Raw genomic sequence first — 17,804 nt, forward strand, 5'->3', positions numbered from 1 at the left:
ATTTGACCACAGCAAATGAGATGACCATTCAACATCCAATTTCTTATTGAGTATTAGGCTGATATGGTCAAACTCTTCTTCATTATGTCCGTAGTTTAAGGTATTTTGAAGAAGTTTTATCTTTTTGTCTAAAGTGAAGTGCCCTATTCAAGGTAGAATTTCAAGTGTGCACCAGCTTCATGGACATCGGATCTGATCAATGGGTTTCCCAGGGTGAATGAGGTCATCTGTAAGCCCCAACAATGTGCTGACAAAGACCCCAGAGGTGAGGTCATTGTGTTAAAAGGGTCACCACAGGTCACCCCCAGTAGCAGCCGCTCAACTCGTCCTCCCCCAATACTTAAGGTTAGTGTTCTGAATAGGTCATTTTTTGTGTGTGAGCACTCATGTCCAACTGATTTGCTTTCACCATACAGCATACGATATTAATATTTCAAGCCGTTTTGCTCGTAGTTCAAGCTGTAAAAAATTCTGATGGTGTTAGGAAACTGGAGATTGATTTACTGCACGCAGAACGTCCATAAAAGGAATGTGCACGCTCAGACACTCTCGCACACCTGTGAGCTTTGATAATTAAAACTGCTGTGATCTCATTTTTGCTTGATGCTGCTTTATACCTACAGTTCTAGTCGACATCTCATCTCCAGAATGAATGATTTGTAAGTTGCAACAGCCGGCGTGAATATTGTATTAATGTTCAGAAGAGTATTACAAAGGGAATATAAGTTAAAAATGGAGAAACATTTTTTTGAGGATTTAAGGGAGAGAGAAGAAATAAATAATAATTCTGTGATTCTCGATTAAACATCGGATTATACATACTGTAATACAGTATTATGGAAATTAATTACATTTTAAATGTCTTTTTTAAATACCAAAGAGTTTACTTTCATATGTCTGCATTTTACATTCTTTTCAGAGGTAAAATCAATATTACAAATTCACCCTTTATCAGAAAAAATTCAAAAATAAAGGCTGAAATTAAGAAAAAGTCTTCAGATTTGAAAGGAAGTGAGTGAAACTTAGCAAAGCCATCACTCAGCATTTAAAACTCGCTAATACCGTCAGTCAGGAAACCACATAAATAAATGACAAGGCAAGTTAGGAAAATCAACAGCATTCACATATGTGAACCCTTGCTGAACCATATGCTCACAGAGGGTGTTTACTTTAATTTCTAGCTGATGTGGTATATTTAGTACATGGGACTGTTGAAGTATACTTAAGGTTTGGATCAGACTTGCTGTTTTTAGAGGCACCCCTGAACTGTAATTAAATCTCAGGGCGTGTGCATGTATGTGTATGCATCTGTGCGCATTTGCACACTCATGGCCCACATATATGTCTTGTAGATGCATACCCATGTGCTCATGTGAGCCACCTGTGCGATCCCTACTATGATTTGGACTGTGCCATCAACCTAATGCTATATAGTCATTATATACGTACTGTACATCTCCCCCTGTGGCTGTGAGACACATCAAAATCCAGCACTGCATCTCTCCAACGGCCTCATTTAGCTTCTATGCCGTACTTGCTGATATTTCCCACTTGGGCCAATCAGATAAGTCATACATGGCTTAACCACACAAAAGAGCACTTGGAACCCCAAGCGGATGCGGCACTAGGAAGAAGCCTCTGTATGCTTTAGATGAACACTTTTGAGAACCAGAATGGTATATGCAAAGCTTAGAGGGATTAAAAATAAATAGAAATCATACTACTGGGGAAAAGGAGACCATCAAGTTGGGGTTTTATCCACTTTTATTTTGCAATATGACCAATATCCTATCATATTCAAGTGTGTATGAAAAAAGTTAAGTCACTGATTTATTTTTTTGAAAAAGCTAAATACAATAAGCATTGGATCAAGGCACATACAAGACTGGCCAAAGGGCATTCAATGCACTTTGGTCTTCAGTTGTAAAGAACAATTTAACTGTGGCAACTTAAAAGTGGCTTGAATTAGATAACACAAAATACAAATAAGAATTATATGGAAAAAAAAAAAAAAAAAAAAAAAAAAGTTGACACTTTTTATATTTCAAATAGAAAAGAGCCCAAATGTGTTTCTTGCCATATTTTTTCTGCCCACAATATTCCTTTTTGGAGGGCAACGTTTACATGACGTGGTTAACTGTACTGAGGAATACGGTAAATGCTGTTTCCCTTTGCTGAATGAGCGATATTGAGTTCTGTGTTGTGTTTTTGCCCATCCACTTTGATTTGACTGCAATGTAACCTTTCATTTGATCTGTGTGCTTCATTTGCAAAGGATTTAGAATTCTGTGCAGTGTTGCTGCCTTCTCCAGGGCAGAGAGGAAGTAATAGATATCTGCTTCTTAATCGTTGCAGTGATGTAAAAGCTGGCAACGTTCTGGAACGGGCAAACCAGGATTCCTAAAGAAACCCAGAGGTTTCTGTGACACCGGAGTAAGTCTGTGCCTGTCATCCTTAGAATTAACAAAACACTTGTGTCTTTATTTTCTTCGATCAATCACCTATGCCCTATATTCTCCCAGCCTTGTTTTTTGTTGTATTTATTTTTTCCACAGACAGCAACGTAGCGATAATTTTGACCTGTGCTTATACTACATGGTTTTCTAAAATCTGATTGTTCAACACGGCAATGAAAACCCACTTTCACAGTTGACAAGTCATCATATCTCAGTAGAGCACAAAGTTTTTTTTAATTGGTCTAAAACCATAAGTAAAGGAAGTACAGTACAAATGACTACAAATATCTAAAATATAGAATTGCAGTTTGTGGCAGCATACACCGACAGCTCAGTGATGGCCTGCAATCGGAACCTTTTTTCCTTTTAATAAATCGTCCTTAAATATAAATTATATGGCAAATGTACATAACGATGCTTTCTCAGTCTTTTCAATCCAGTGTTTTTCAAAAGACCAAGCAGTCTCCGAGTCACTCATTTGCAATAAAACGTCTTTGTAATCCTCGCACACTATCATGAATGAGAGTAGTCTGAATCTGGTATTCCACTGTCTCTGTAGCTTCTGTTGTTGATACTGTTTTCGCTGTGCGGGCTCTTGTAAAGACTTAAGCCATTAGGAGGAAAAATTGTGTGTATCACAAACTCCTCCTTTGAAACGGGCATGTGATTTATTGGAATCATTTGAAAAGAGGTCTCTCTAATCTCCAAGATGGAGTTGTCCTTCTTTGTTCCAGCTTCGGCGTAATCATCCTTCCGCCTGCGCCCTTTGTTGTACGTGCAGTTCCTGGAAAATAAGGAACCGTTCCTGTGGACATACCAGCACACCAGGGCCAACATGATGATAGCCAGAAGGGCCACCGCCCCTCCGATGATAGCAGCTAAAGGCAGATTGGAATTTTTGTAAGGCTCTTTCTCCTGCTCTCTGTTCAAGGTTGTGGTGGGATTGTATGGTTTCAGGGAACCAGTTTCTGTCTCTATGCAAACAGGTGTCTCATCTGACAGGTAAATGTTACTCGTTTCCATGGGAACCATGCATATCCGATAAGAGGATTCGGGCTCCAGAGCTGTGAGCAGGTACTCTGTTCTCTCCCCTTGGACGATGGTCTCGGTTATAGATCCGAAAGCAGGACTGTGGCCCAGCTTTAGCCAACTGAGCCTCAGGGCTGTCATGGGCTGGGATACTCTCCAGGATATGTGCACAGTCTCTGCGCTACTGGATTTGACGCTTATCGTGATGATCTTGCGGCTGGACGGCGTCGTGCTACGATAGTTTCTTCCCAGCTCTGGACCCTTAACCACAGGTTTTTTAGTCACATATGAGGGCCACTGGGGTCGAGAGGGTGGCAAAGTGTTTGAGACTGTGCTGGTCTCATATGTCGTTGGGATCTCGGTGTCTGAGCAGCCAAACAGCTCTGTGGATAGGTCTTTGATGGCCATCCCTTTGACCTTATCAGGACCCTGGCACATGAAGCCACGCACGTTGACCCTAGATGGAATACTGCGCAGCCAGTCACGTACCCACTTCATCCTGCAGTTGCAGTACCAGGGGTTGTTGCGCAGGAGCAGCTGGGTAAGGTTATCCAGGTCTTCAAATACCCCCATGGGCAGACTGCTCAAGTTGTTGCCTGACAGATCCAAACGGTACAGCTGTCGCAGAAAAGCAAAGGCACCTGCTGGCACGTGATTGATGTGGTTGTCTTGAAGATTTAGCTTCTCCAGGCTTGAGCCCGGCAGGTTGGCAGGTGGGGAAGTCAGGGAGTTCCGTACCAACGAGAGCTCAGTCAGGTTGATTAAATTCACCAAGGCCATCTCCCCAATGCCCTTGTTGTTCAGGAGGTTGCCATCCAGAACCAGTCGCTTCAGGTTTATAAGATCCTGCAGGGATGCCTCAGAGATGGACGAGATGCGGTTGTCGTCAAAGCGAAGCTCTTCAATAGTCATTGGCAGGCCGGAAGGTATGGTGCTAAGGTGGTTGCGGGACAGGAAGAGCAGCCTCAAATGGTTGCTGTCCCGGAACGCACCCTCTTCGATGCTGACAGCTGACACGGAATTGTCATCGAGGTGTAATTCCTCAATGAAGGGAATCTGTGCCAGGGACGCGTGGGTGATAGTCCGGATATTGTTCTCCTGCAAATGAAGTTCCTTGACATTCAGCGGCAAGTTGGTGGGGAACTCGTCCAGATTGTTGCAGTACAGGTAGATCTTTTCAACACTGTTCAGCCGTCGTAGATCCGTAGGGATCCCTGCGCTTTTGATGCGGTTGTTCTGGAGAAAAAGTACTGTAGCATCCTCTGGGATGCCCGAAGGGATGGAAGTCAAATCCCGGTCATTGCAGTATATGAAAGTCCCATCGCACCGGCACTGCGAGGGACAGGAGGCAGAGGTCACCAATGGATTGGCCAGGCCAAGCAGAAGCCCGGCTCTGATGAAGAAGACGAAGAAAGACTTGTAATTGCTTGCCATCGCTAATGTCCTCCTTGTGGTCGTTGCCCTTGGAGAAAAAAGAAGGGAAAAAGTCAAATTTATGCCATCTGAAGAAAAGGCAGTGTCCTGCTCTAATTGCTGTTTTATGTACGGTGCCTGCAGCGCCTCTTTCATTGTAAATGATTCAATTTAAGACAAAGAATACACTATTTCTGCTGCTGAATTAATGAAAAGAGGCTATTAACATTTCCAATGACATGAACAAATGAAAAAAACAAATGGTAGCGAAACATGCCTGGGGTGTTTATCTTGATCATGAAATCTTGAGATCATTTTTATATCAAAACAATACAAAGTAGTGATAAAAGGAAAAAGGGATTAGAGGAGAGAAAAATATAAGAGAAAAAGGGATTCTGAGAGTTTCAGAAACAAGTATAATTGAAGTGTAAGGATATTCCCAATCAGCCGTGGCTGTAGATAACAAATCCTTAAACCCACTAGCTTTCCTCGAATGAGATGCCTGTGTGTGAGAGATTTTAGCTTTTTCTGTGTGTAATGTAATCGCAGACTCTTGTTGTTTTACACATTTCTGCTGCTAACCAGTGCATTTCAAGGCTGCTTTTCATTGATGAAACTGGTGGCAGAACACAGTCAGGCCTTGTTGATTGAATATTGTAAAACTGACTTTATGATTTTAGGGTGTTATAATTTACAAACGGTTGGAGGCTTGAAAGCAAATGAAGAGCGTTCTGAATTATGCCTGCCAAAACTTTATCACTTACAAACCCACCTTTTACATTTGTTGTGACATGGCGGTTAATATGTGTTATTGTTATATATATTCTATTGCTATATATAAACTAATTTTTCTAAGGTTTCTGTGTGCATAATATATTATATATATATATATATATATACACACATTTATATGTCTATATAATATATAATGTTACGTATATAAAATGTATTTCATATATAATAATTCAGTTTTTTTTTCATTTACTTTTTATTATATAATAGATAATTGAAGCCTATGTAAGACATTCTTTAATATTCTATTTATTTTAATTTAACATTTTTGCATATATATAATATTACAAAAAATGGCACTTAATCATAGCAAGATCATCCATATTTGTCATACCTGATTTAGAAATGCCAGTTAATCCTCTGCTGCCACCCAAAATCCAATGAGGCTTTAAGCTCTCCTTTCTATTCTTTTAGGAGATGTTTGTCCGTCTTGTTCAAGGGGTCTCTTTGGTTATATCCTGACCAGGCTGGTATTTGTTGAACTGATCCTTATTTGTACCGCTGACCTCCTGTCTTGTATTGCAGCGTCCACAGTTCATGCAATCAAAGGCTTTGCCATGGTAGATAAACCTATAAAGCAAGCAGCTCCGCTTCCAGACAGACCTCAGGCAGCCTTCTCCTGTGCAGGCATGCAATTTCAGTGAATTTAATCACAAAGAAGGACTAAAACAAAAAGAAAGGAAATAAAAAAGAGAAAAGAATCCTTTTATTTTAAGTTGAGACTCCTAATCAAACCCTTTTGTGCGTATCAGAGAGTCCACTTTGAGAAATGAACTGCTCCCGTCTCTCCCGAAGCAGTATGATCATGGCGTAAAGACCACAGTCCGTCTGCAGTATGGTGGGCTCAAATCCAGGGCGGTTCGGTTTTGAAGTCAGGCTCCAAAGTCAGCCCCGAATCCTGTAGTCTCACTCCTGGCAGGAGCATGAATAAAGTATCCAGCCTCGTGGCTCGAAAGCAGAATCTCCTGTGCTGCTGTAGCACTCCGCCTCCCTGGCTCTCGTTTCACGAACCTGTGCCCGATGTGCAGACACCCACTCCTTCTCACATGCTGAACTTCCTGGCAGGGATAGAAAGAAAAGAAAAAGAAGTCAATAAGAGCAAATTCTTTTATTACTGACAGCATATGACATTTGAATACGTCATGACGCCAGGAAAGGCACGTGGGCTTGTTGAGAATGAGTTATTGACTGTGCATAATATGCTGTTAGGCAGCGTTTATTTAATTCTGAGATGATAGTGCCAAGGCTGAGATTAAGTCAGACAGCGATGCAGACAGCTGCAATTGGCCACTGTCCTTCAAACAGAACACTTTCAGGTCGCCATCGACAATACATTGATGTAAACCGATAGCTTTTTAGCTTCTCTTTTCAAGGTTTGCACCTAACATAAAAAGTACACCACAATGGATTTTTATGGATTGTTACGGCCTGTAGATTGCTCCACTGACTTATCAGATGGAAGGAAGGGAAAAATAAGAAGGGTGTGTGGTTGAGATGGGAATTTGAAAGTCCCTTAAGCTTATTGGGTTTCTGTATATCAGGGGATTTCTTTGCCTCTGGGTAAATGACCACAGAGAAAAGCCCCTGGGCTGCAGTCCTTTGATAGTGGACACTGTTTGTGAAACCTGGATTAGTGGAGATGTTGTGTGGATTTTTATAAAAACCTTTCTTTTTCCTTGCCTTAAGTCTGTGCTGCCAGGATAACCACGTTCGCTGCCTTGTCTGCCACTAACCCTAACAACCCCCCTCTAGTGTTCTCTATGGTGATGGCTGAAAAGAATTCCTTTGCATAAGAAAAGCGACCATGGTTTGGGCCCTGTGACAATGGCCGAAGACTGTTCCCTCCCGCCTGGTGACGTTCTCCACCGAGCTTTGCTTTCAAAGACACACTGGAAGCAGAAGTTGAAGGTAAAAATAAGAGTCATAGTGAAGCATATTGCTGCTGAGGTGTCAGGCAGCAACCAAAGGTCCCTCGGGCTGCCCCGACAGCGCCTCAACATAACGCCCTTGCACTGCTCAAAAATGTACATGTGAGATGAACGCGCTTTTATGTTTCGCAGACTCATGAATACCCAAATGGGATCCTCATGCAAGTCACCTCTGGTGCCCCCAAGGAGACGTCCGTGCTGCACCTACCATACTCTAATTTCCCACAGTACATCTTTCCCGATACATAGACTTAGAATATGTATTTCTACAACTGACAGACATCTCCACAGTTTGTGCCCTTGCCTGAAACCCTTCTGTTGACCTGCGGATGGTAACCTTGCTGTAGAACATGCTGGAGTATGTCAGGCAACTTTGAAACTGTTGTATAGAGTGACAAGGAGAGATTAGGGAATTGAAGGCCCTGTAACTTGATTACAGGTCTCGCCAGCGCGGTCTAATAATACACCCCATCCTTCTGTTGAGCCTAAGTGCTCCATGTGCATGCTTTTGTATTAGTAGATTACCAAGAGCTCGGAAACAGCAGCTGTGACCCGACTTTAAGGACAGGTGATGGTTGACAGTGAGATTTCAGTATCCTGACATAGTCTAAGTTGCTTGCTTTTTGTTGTATCCTGAAACATTTTGAAAGATTTGCTTCATGATTGCCAGATAAATTGAAGAGGAAAATACGTACTTGCAGGAATGGTGAATGGTTGGTTAGCAATCGGCGTGCAATTTTCCAACTGTTCCGAGGAAATGTACTGATTTGGAGAATTATGTGTGTAAAGTAAATAGCCGTTTTTCCAGAAGTCTGACAAATAACAGACTGCGAAATTATGTGAAGATGGAATTGCTCTTGCTTTATGTACTATACTCAATGTAAATCACTTCCTGGCACAGGAGCGGGCAAAAGCAAGTTGGCAAAACGCAAGCCCCTTTAGGTTTTTTTTTTTGCCAAGATACTTTACTGAAAGTATCAGGGTTCACTCAAAGGTGGCTGTTTATTTCATGATATTTCAGCTGAGATCTTACTCTGGAGACCTTGATAAAAGCACAGGTGTCTTGGGAAATTTATGTGGGCCAGTATTATGTTATGGCCAGAAAGGTCAAACAGAAAAGAAGGGAGGGCATCTACCTCAAACGCTTCACCAAAAGCTTGTCGTGCTAGCTGTCTCAATAGGTCATGCAAACCTTGATCTGGCTGGATTGGCTGCATTATCCTTTCTTTCTTTTTCCCTTGGCTCCTCAGATTTCACTGAAGTGGCAGAGGCCCATTATTCATTACAAGTTAAGCATAAGGGCCCTGGCCTTCGTTCTTCTGCTTTACTGAACTCCTTTCACTTAGAATTATTAGCTTTTTCACATTTTGTTAAATCTTCAAGCCCCCTACCCCACCCACTGCTCATAGCCAGAGAGAAAAGGCCACTGAATGTGACGGGCACCTCTCACTATCGTTCTAATAGGCCATATTTCCCGTTAGGAGATCGTTCTAATGGCCGGGCCTGCTTCTGCTCCATTGCTCTGCTCAAAGTGATGTTCAATCGAGCATCCTGGTTAAAATGGCCACAGCCATAACTACCTTTTGCTTGTTTAGTGTCTTGAGTTCAGAACATTAGAGTTGGGTCTGAGAAATGGGTTAAAAAGGCATTTAAGGTGGGGGAAAAAAAATCACATTCTATTGTGATTATGCAACATAGAAGTTCAGAGAAAATATTTTTGAATCTTAATATATTTGAAAATTGGAATATTAAATACAAACAAATATTTTGCTTTTCTATAATGACAATGCTTTTATTTGAGTTTTTTCTGCATTTTTAGAGAATTTAGGGTAATGCTTAAGATGGCAAACATCACACTGTTCTGAAATGTTTTCTATTAGTTCCTCAGAATGCTGTCACATCTGATCAGTGCCCGTGCATGAACGAAGACATTTTGGATGAAATTAAATTTGCTTCTTCATTGGTAGGTCCTGGGCTATGATTATGAAAAACAGCTTTCTTGTTTTCAATAGATAATAGATTCTGAACCCCAGGCGGGATTTGAACTAAATGCGCCTCTTTGTCATGTATCTTATGTCCATGAAGCCAAATCAAGCCTAGTGGCTCGAGAGATGAAACATTTCTGCCTACATATTTGGAAACGAGAAGAAGGGTTTGGGCACGGCTTTAATGTTAATTTAAGAGCAGGCTATTATGCTAGCGGCTCCCCTATGGGTTCGGTTTTGGGGCAGATGATCTGCAGGTTTGTCCCTGGCTGGGGTTCAGGCAGTGAGAGTGGATTCTAGGGGAGACAGGGGGTCTTTTTCTTTTGTGCTACACTGAAAAGAAAGTGGTCTGTGGCAGCTGTACTGTTTTCCCCACTTGGGGGTGGTAGGTGCTTCTGTATCGGGCCTGTGCTTGTCCGATACACACACACACATACACAGACACTTGGAGGCCGAATCAGCGCTTTAATTACCACATATGTACCCCCTGCTAGGGTACAGGGGGCAGCAGTTGCCCGACAAGGGCAAAAAAGGTTGGGTTGATTTACTGCACTGTACTTTTCTGTTTCCACTCCAAAGGGGGGTAAATTGCATCTGTAATAAAGCTAACACTGGCAGCCCTTTTTTCTGTTAGCACTTCCTTTAATTCAGACAGTATATTTAAAATATATAAAAAAGATCATTTTCAGGAAAATGATTTCTAGGCTTGTTTTTTCGAATGTACGTTTTGAAGAACGGCCTCACTGAGGTCAGAGGTTGGCTGCCGACATGAGTGGAGGATTCTATGAGAACTATTTGTTTTTGTCTTCGCCACAAAAGGGTGACAGACTTTTTTCTGAAGGCCTGAAAGACATGACCATTTCATGTTGACTCTGAGTGAATGCCACGGACCACTGGGTTTAGCCTCCTCATTCGTGGCTTGAAACAAAGAGTGCTGTCCTCTTGGCTGCCAATAAACATACACTGAATGCTTAGATATTTGTATTTAAATATAGAAAGTCGATTCATTTGCATTCCTGTGTATTACTATCTAAAGGGAGACTGGTATTTGTGTCTTTTTAAAGCACAGAGGAGTAGTATTTGTAAATTGCTGATACAAATTGTTTATGCAAGCGAAAAAGACTGCCACAGAGTGCTTTGACACATCCAACAAAGAACAATGGGTTAGTTAATTTTATCACCCTCCTTACAAAGTCAAAACAGACCATTTGTGGTTCTCAGCTATTATCATGCTAAGAAACGAACTTATCCGAATACACATTTGCACATATAAAGCTCAAAGCTAGGAAAAACAACTTGTACTCAGTACATTAAGGATTCAAAAAGAGGTCTTGTTGACTTGAATCTCTTGCATAGTTGTCTAATGTGAATCCTCTTTTATAGTAGTCTTATAAACTGATTTAATCAGCTCTGACTGAAGGCTTTATCTCTTATTATATTACAGTCCCTCGCTCTTTATCAGCACAAAACTATTGTTTCAATCTTGATATTTTCTGCCAAACCGATATGAAAGCTTATATTTCAGATAACTTGGAAGGCTACTTAAAAGAAGGGAAATTCGTTCGATGGGAAAATCCTGAAGCAGCTGACAGCCTCAGATCTCTTTACAGCGCCACACACTCACTTCTCTCACGGAAAAAGCACAGGGCGCACATTTATTGCGCGCCAATCTCGTAGTCTTTTGAGTGTTCGTTAGTATTCCAAATTAGAACGCAACCCTCATAATCAACGAAACTGTCTGCTCTGCGAGCGGTTTCGATAATGGGAGAGTTCTAGTTTAGTCGCGTCGCGCGCAATGTAGGCTACATGGAATGTCACGCGCCGCATCCTCGATTCCCCAAATCTTTATTCCAATCACTCTTCCATCACGCTTCTAGAGCGCAGGTTGGGCATTATTAATAATTCCTCATCCTCATCTGCTCGCTTCGTTTGCGTTAAATCCTCTCAAATTAGAACAGATTTAAGACGCAGCATGTTAAGTTTATGCGTTCCTGTTGATTACACGCGGTGAAAATACTAGCTGCATTGCGTTTTTATCTAAACCAGGACTCGATATTTACGGACTGGATATCAGTCTTACTGATATACAATGCTGATGGTAATAATAAAATGTAAGTTGAGCGTCCCTAGTGCGTTCATTCGCGCGCAGCGGCATGAAGACTTAAAGGTATAGTTCACCCGAAATAAAAATAAAAATCCGGTCGTATTCTCATCTCCAAGTTGTTCCAAACCTATACGACTTAACAAAATCCTTTGTAAAATTAGATGTTAGGCAGATTGACAGCCTCAGTCACCATTCACATTCCTTATGGAAAAAAAGATGCATTCAAAGTAAATGGTGACTGAAGCTGCAAGCCCTTAACATTTCTCCCTTACATATCATTTCGTGTTCCAGGAAAGAAAGTCACAGAGGTTTGAAACAACATAAAGGTTATTAAATTATCCCATAATTTTCTTTTTAAAGCAAATTATTGTTTTAAAATTATTTTGGAGAGGCATGCTGAATGCTAAATGCCAAATGAAGGGCTATCTACTGCTACATTTCTTGACTACTGTACTTCAAATTGCTATTACATATCCCTCAAATCCCTAAGGGTCTGCCCACATTCTCTATAAAATGACTTTTCCCATTGCAAATAATTTTCAATGGATCTGTAAGTTTAGAAGCAAAGTCTGCTGCATGGAGCTTTGTGAGTGTCTGGGATGTAAGGGATAGATGCAAATTTGCTCAATGCATGTTTTGAAGGTGTTTGATCACCTCAGAGTGCTGAAATGCATAAGGGAAAGGGTTAAAAACAGCCCAAAAATAAGGGGAAACTCAAAACAAAATACACTTACCTGCCCAAGCAATAATTCAAAAAGGCAAATCAAAAAGAATATCCTCAAAGCATAAAGTCAGTCCGTAGGATAAATCCAATACGATGGAAGATGATTTCAATCCCCAAAAAAAGAGCCCTGTGTCAGAAAGGCTCAGTAGCAACAATGCGAAAAGCAGGGTGTGTTTTTATTTCCACACACACTTGTTCACATACACACACACACACTCCTGTGGCTCAGAAGAGACAAGATAGAGAAGTCGGCAGAGCTGGTCAGCTGCCTGGAGCTCACTGAAAGTGTGAGGTTACATCTGCCTCCAGCTCTGCTTCAACACAGCACTGATGTCATCTGGGGGGCGGAGCTTATGGCTTCCTCCCCTTTCTCGCCCTCTCTCTCTCTCTTTTTCTTTTTTCTCTCTCTCACTCCCATCATGCTGTATTTACTGTGAACGCTAGGGGGAGCAAGAGAAAGAAGGATGAGAATTGAGCAGCCTTGAATAGGCAGCTTGAGTGGGCACTTCATGTGTCTGTGTTGAAGGCCACCAGAAGCCTTATTTATATGAGCATTATGTATGTGTCTAAAAATTAAGTAATGGAATTTAAATGCTAGAGATGCTGAGAAAAGGCAGAGCAGTTTATCAGCACTGGTATGCACCTATTTGAATCAGAACAGTGAGCTTTCTTTATTTTAGTGATATGAGTATGTGTCTGTAAGATAGAGCTGTTAATGGCATCTAAGTTTCACAGCACATTATGAATTTTTAAGCTCGGAAGTCAGGCGTTATGTTCAGCCTCATTATGCTTATTAAGTATTAAAGTGGCTCCAAATGGCGAATTTGCTCCCTCATAAACCAGCGGTAGAGACTGTGTGTGCGTCATTGTCTCCAAAGAGCTTTTGAAGACTTTTGTACAGTGGAGTCTGTTCCTGACCTCAGCAGACCCCTATGGATGAGTGGTTATTGTGTTCTGCCTAAACTCTTTGCCAGGAGATACAGTTCTCCTACACTATTTGTTAAGGAGATAGTTTACCCCAAAATATGAATCATTATTTGCTAAAACTCATGTCATTATATGACTCTTAATGCTTCTGTGGAACAAAAAAGGGGAAATTTCTAGGCCACTCTTTCCCATATAATGGAAGTAAATAAGGACTGGGTCTGTCAAGCTACAAAATAACAAAAAAGCAGCGTAAATGATGTGGTCCATTCTCCATGGACTTTCCAAGTGGCTTTTTTCACACCATCTGTTATATTGAAAAGAGTGGCTAGTAAATTCTTAAAAAATCGTAAAAGCATGCAGGTTTGGAATCACATTTTGTTGAGTGATGACAATTAAAATTTTTGGATGTACTATCCCATTTGTGGATTGCTTTTTTCCATTTAAAAACTAGATGATATACTACTCCATTGTGGCTTTTTATGTGCTCAAATTATTGCATCATCATTTTTTAATTACTGCAATCCAATTCCTCCAGCTTGCTTTACTTGATGATATTTTACACATTTGTTTTTCCCATAAAGGAACTGATGTTTCTCACAGAATGTGGGTCAGTCAGTGACCAAATGCTGGTGTCCTTCAGTAGAATAGATAAGGTTGACCTGCTTTCACTACTGTGTGGCTTGACTGTTTACTGGACTGCAGAGGCTTTGGACTGACATGAAGGAGAGCTACCATTGTTCCTTTCCCAAGCACCACCATGATTGGTTGTTAAAAGTGCTAATCTTGTCTTGTCCTGTGGCAAAAATTGATGGAAAATTTTATTTAAATATCTAAAATATATATTAATAATATATAAGGAGTGATACCAATGCAGTTATTGGGACAGTACTCCTTTAAAAGTTACTATCAGACTTCATGGATATAAATTGTCATAAATTACTTTTTTTAATAATTACAAAAACAGTGTAAAATATACTTTTAATATCTAATATCACTATTATGTAGTATATTACATATAATTGATTAACTTAGGAGTAGTTATTTATTTATTCATTATTCATTAATTTTACTTTTTTTGTAAATGTATTCAAAATCTATTTATATTGTTATATGGTAAGTATTGTAGCATAACTTCATTTAGTATGAGGGTTACTTACCACCTTTCCAAACCATGTCTTGTTGTATAGCTTTACAAGCAGCCACTGGAGGATTAAGCAGCTGAATAATGTCCCATCCACCCTGGGCTTTTACAGCAGGTCTAGGTGTCGTGTTTTTAGGGTCAGAGGTGGAGAAGCAGGGCACAGTTGTATGTGACAAGAGGTCAGTGCAGGGCATCGTGGGCAGAGGCCGTCTGTCCCCCCGCCTCGGGACGGATCACGACTCCGGCCTCTGGATAGACCCTTCCGGCATTTTTCTCTCCTAAATCTGACTAGGCTTTGTCTGTCATCAGCCCTTGATTGACTCTTAGACGTACAAAGGGCCCCAGTGGAAGGCCCCAAGAGGGTCCGATTACCACTATTTCAATACAGTTGGGGGAGTCTTTGGTTGGGGTCATCTGTTGTTTGGGAGGATGAGCGTCCCTCATCTTTCCAAAAGATGCCATTTATTTTATCTCCTCCATCTCAATGTGTTTTGACAACAGACATGACTTTGATGGAGCTCAGGCCCTTCTCCTCCCGCTGCCCTTCTCTCGTTCGTTGTAGCTAGGGGGTGGAGACGAGCATAGCTAAGTTTATTAAAGCACTTGATGCGGTTAAGTGCTAACAAGAGTGTTTTTAGTTCAGGCTTTATGCCTGAAGAACGTCTGACCTTTGCTTTCAGGGATGTTCACGGTACATTCTTCGCGTGACAAGCAAATAAGTCCCATTAAATTGGCCTTTCATTCTCTGATGCGTGTTTCTTATATGGTGCTCTTCACTTGAATGGAATTTACGGTGTGAGTGTGTCAAAATCAAAGCCATACCTGAAGTCGCACTTTTCAAAGACTCGTTGAAGGGTTTGTCATTCTGATCTTTACACCTCGAGTGTATATTTCATCCCCCTGGCCCACTCTCAAACAAACAATCCTGAGCTCAGCGCTATGCTGTCCAGCTCCAGGAGATTTGTGGAGTATTTTTCTAGTGTCTCCAGCGGCTCCACTTACATACACACACACATACTTATATTTACCTAGCTAGACTGTGGACATTCCATAGACTTAATTTGTTTTTAGACAACCTAATTATCATAACTATAGACTAACCCAAACCTCAACCCTAGAACAAAAGAATATTTAATAATGCATCATAATTAATTTATGCAAATTGTTTTTTTTTTTTGTTAATTATAGAGCTATAATGTATTTTTTTGATAAATTCATAGTGTACAATGAATGCCAAACATTACTGATTGGTTTGTAGTTATTGTAGTGTCGCGTAGCCAGACCTTCAGGCTGAAGGTCTGGAATTCATGGCAGCTTTAATTGGCCAAGGCCTGCCCATGAGGCCATTTGACCGACATGTCAAACAACCAATCACAGTTCGTTTCGTTCATCATCACGTTGCGGAGTGTGGAAATGTCGCTACAATAACAGACCGGTGTGTAAAACTCTCTGACATATTTTAAAGATTCTATGCTGCGAACTTTAAATATTTCACATACTTTTGAAAATCCAGCGTTTAGTTGATCCTGATAAGCGCTCGTCGTCACAGTTGAAAACAAGGCGGCTTTCTTCTTTCGTGAAGGGCTTTGGTGTCATGGCATCTTTGTTTCCAGGCGGAACGTTAAAGAACGCAACACACACGTCTCGCGGAAATCCTGTAGAATTCAACCAATCCGATGACGACTTTGACACTCCTGAAGTGTTTCCACTTTTGTGTCCCATATGCATCAGACGTTTAGCCAACGGTTCGTGGGTGTGATGTCTGAGGCTAAGACTATAGTTATTTTTACTGATTCTTCCAAAATGATCATGTCATTTTTGCAATCTAAGTTAGCCAGCTAAATAACAATGTCTTTGTGACAAATCAGCAGAATTTACTACCACAGTATAAAATACATCACCAAAAACCAAATGTTTACAATTGCAAGGCATAAAAATGGATGTACAATATGAGATTTTCAGTGTCAGTGCAACACTGGCCTGGTATTTATTTTTGAAGCACACAGAGATCTTTCTTTTAGAACTTTTGGGGGTATTTTTTAAAACAAATTTAGCAAAGTATGGCTTTGTAAACACACATACACGCACTGTGTTTTAGAATACATAGTTTTAGGGCTTTCTAAATGTTGAACCCATGCCCAGTTAAAGGTAACTTGTAAAAGCTTTTGCCAAATCTGCTTTGTGTCTTATTTTTGCTATATCCTTCTGGTTCATTTCCATAATCATTCACCATGAGCAATTAGCAGTGATCTCTGTGCTGCTGACTTCTCATCCTCTCTGCCACTTCCACAGAGACCTCCGCAATATGGCAGAATGTGGGTTGCAGGATGGGGTCCAGCTCCATGTACAAGTGTTCATGCTTATGACAGCATGATAGAGTGGAGATGAATTATTTCCTGCCCTTTCCTGTACTGAATGAGCAGTCCAACTGCCCCATTCTGAGATGGGACACTGCCTTACGCGACAAGTCAATACTGTCTCCTCCTAGACCCTTTTTAATGCAGATCCCAGATGTTTAGCATCAACTTTCTTGGTCCCAGGAGACTAGGATCTCCTAAGCAGCAACAACAGTCTCACCAAGCTGACTTCCTGCTGTTCAAGCCTGAAACCAAAGGTCTGACTCAGCGGTCAGTGGTCAGCACTCTTGTGTATTTGTGAGGAATGAGCAAATCCTCACAAAAAGCCCTCTGGGTTGTCTTCTCCATTTTCCCCTTTGTGTCTCTCGCTTGTTTTTCTAAGGACCTTCTTGTGTTGGCCGCAGGGTTGTGGGTGGGTTTGGGTTGACTTGTCGACTGTGTGGAAACCTCTGGACCCCCCAGTGGTAAATGAGCTTCGAAACAATGGCCTCTGATCAGATTAGATAGCTCACCCCTTTACCCCCCCCCCCCCACAGCCCAAACTACTCCGTTAGGCCTATCTGTATTGCTAGAGATAAAAGATGCCATCAGCACACAATGAGTCCACAGTCTCGCCATGCCAACGCTCTAATGTAGCTCACTCAAGCACCTCACTCTTTTCCTCTCCAACGGTTTACTGTTTCAGCCCTAAATCTGTAATTAGCCAAATAACAATCTTTCTCACTCTCTTTCAAATATAGAAGCCTCCCCGTCTTCACAGTAGGAATTTAGCTGTGCAATTGAAAGTCTCTGGAGGACTTTCGCCTTTGTTTGAAATGCACTCGGTTTCAAAAAGTTTAAAAAATGTTGGTTATCTATTAATCTGTTCATATTTTTTTCAGTTAATTGGAAGTTGCTTATTTCTGCACTTTAATATATATATATATATATATATATATATATATATAT

General features: G+C 41.0%; 2 protein-coding genes across 5 annotated transcripts in view; one reads left to right on the forward strand and one right to left on the reverse strand.

Annotated features, from left to right (window-relative positions):
* The window catches only part of macrod2 (mono-ADP ribosylhydrolase 2), a 502,194-nt gene that overhangs the window by 82,229 nt on the left and 402,161 nt on the right, over window positions 1-17,804 (forward strand). The window lies entirely within an intron of this gene.
* LOC109101039 (leucine-rich repeat transmembrane protein FLRT3-like) lies at window positions 1,750-12,741 on the reverse strand. The gene is made up of 3 exons (XM_042737280.1): window positions 12,442-12,741; window positions 6,025-6,748; window positions 1,750-4,947 (listed from the first exon to the last, which is right to left on the reverse strand). The coding sequence occupies exon 3, from the start codon at window positions 4,917-4,919 to the stop codon at window positions 2,970-2,972; it is 1,950 nt and encodes a 649-aa protein (XP_042593214.1). The 5' UTR covers window positions 4,920-4,947; window positions 6,025-6,748; window positions 12,442-12,741; the 3' UTR covers window positions 1,750-2,969.

Source organism: Cyprinus carpio, chromosome B13, assembly GCF_018340385.1.
Source record: "Cyprinus carpio isolate SPL01 chromosome B13, ASM1834038v1, whole genome shotgun sequence".
Lineage (NCBI taxonomy): Eukaryota > Metazoa > Chordata > Actinopteri > Cypriniformes > Cyprinidae > Cyprinus > Cyprinus carpio.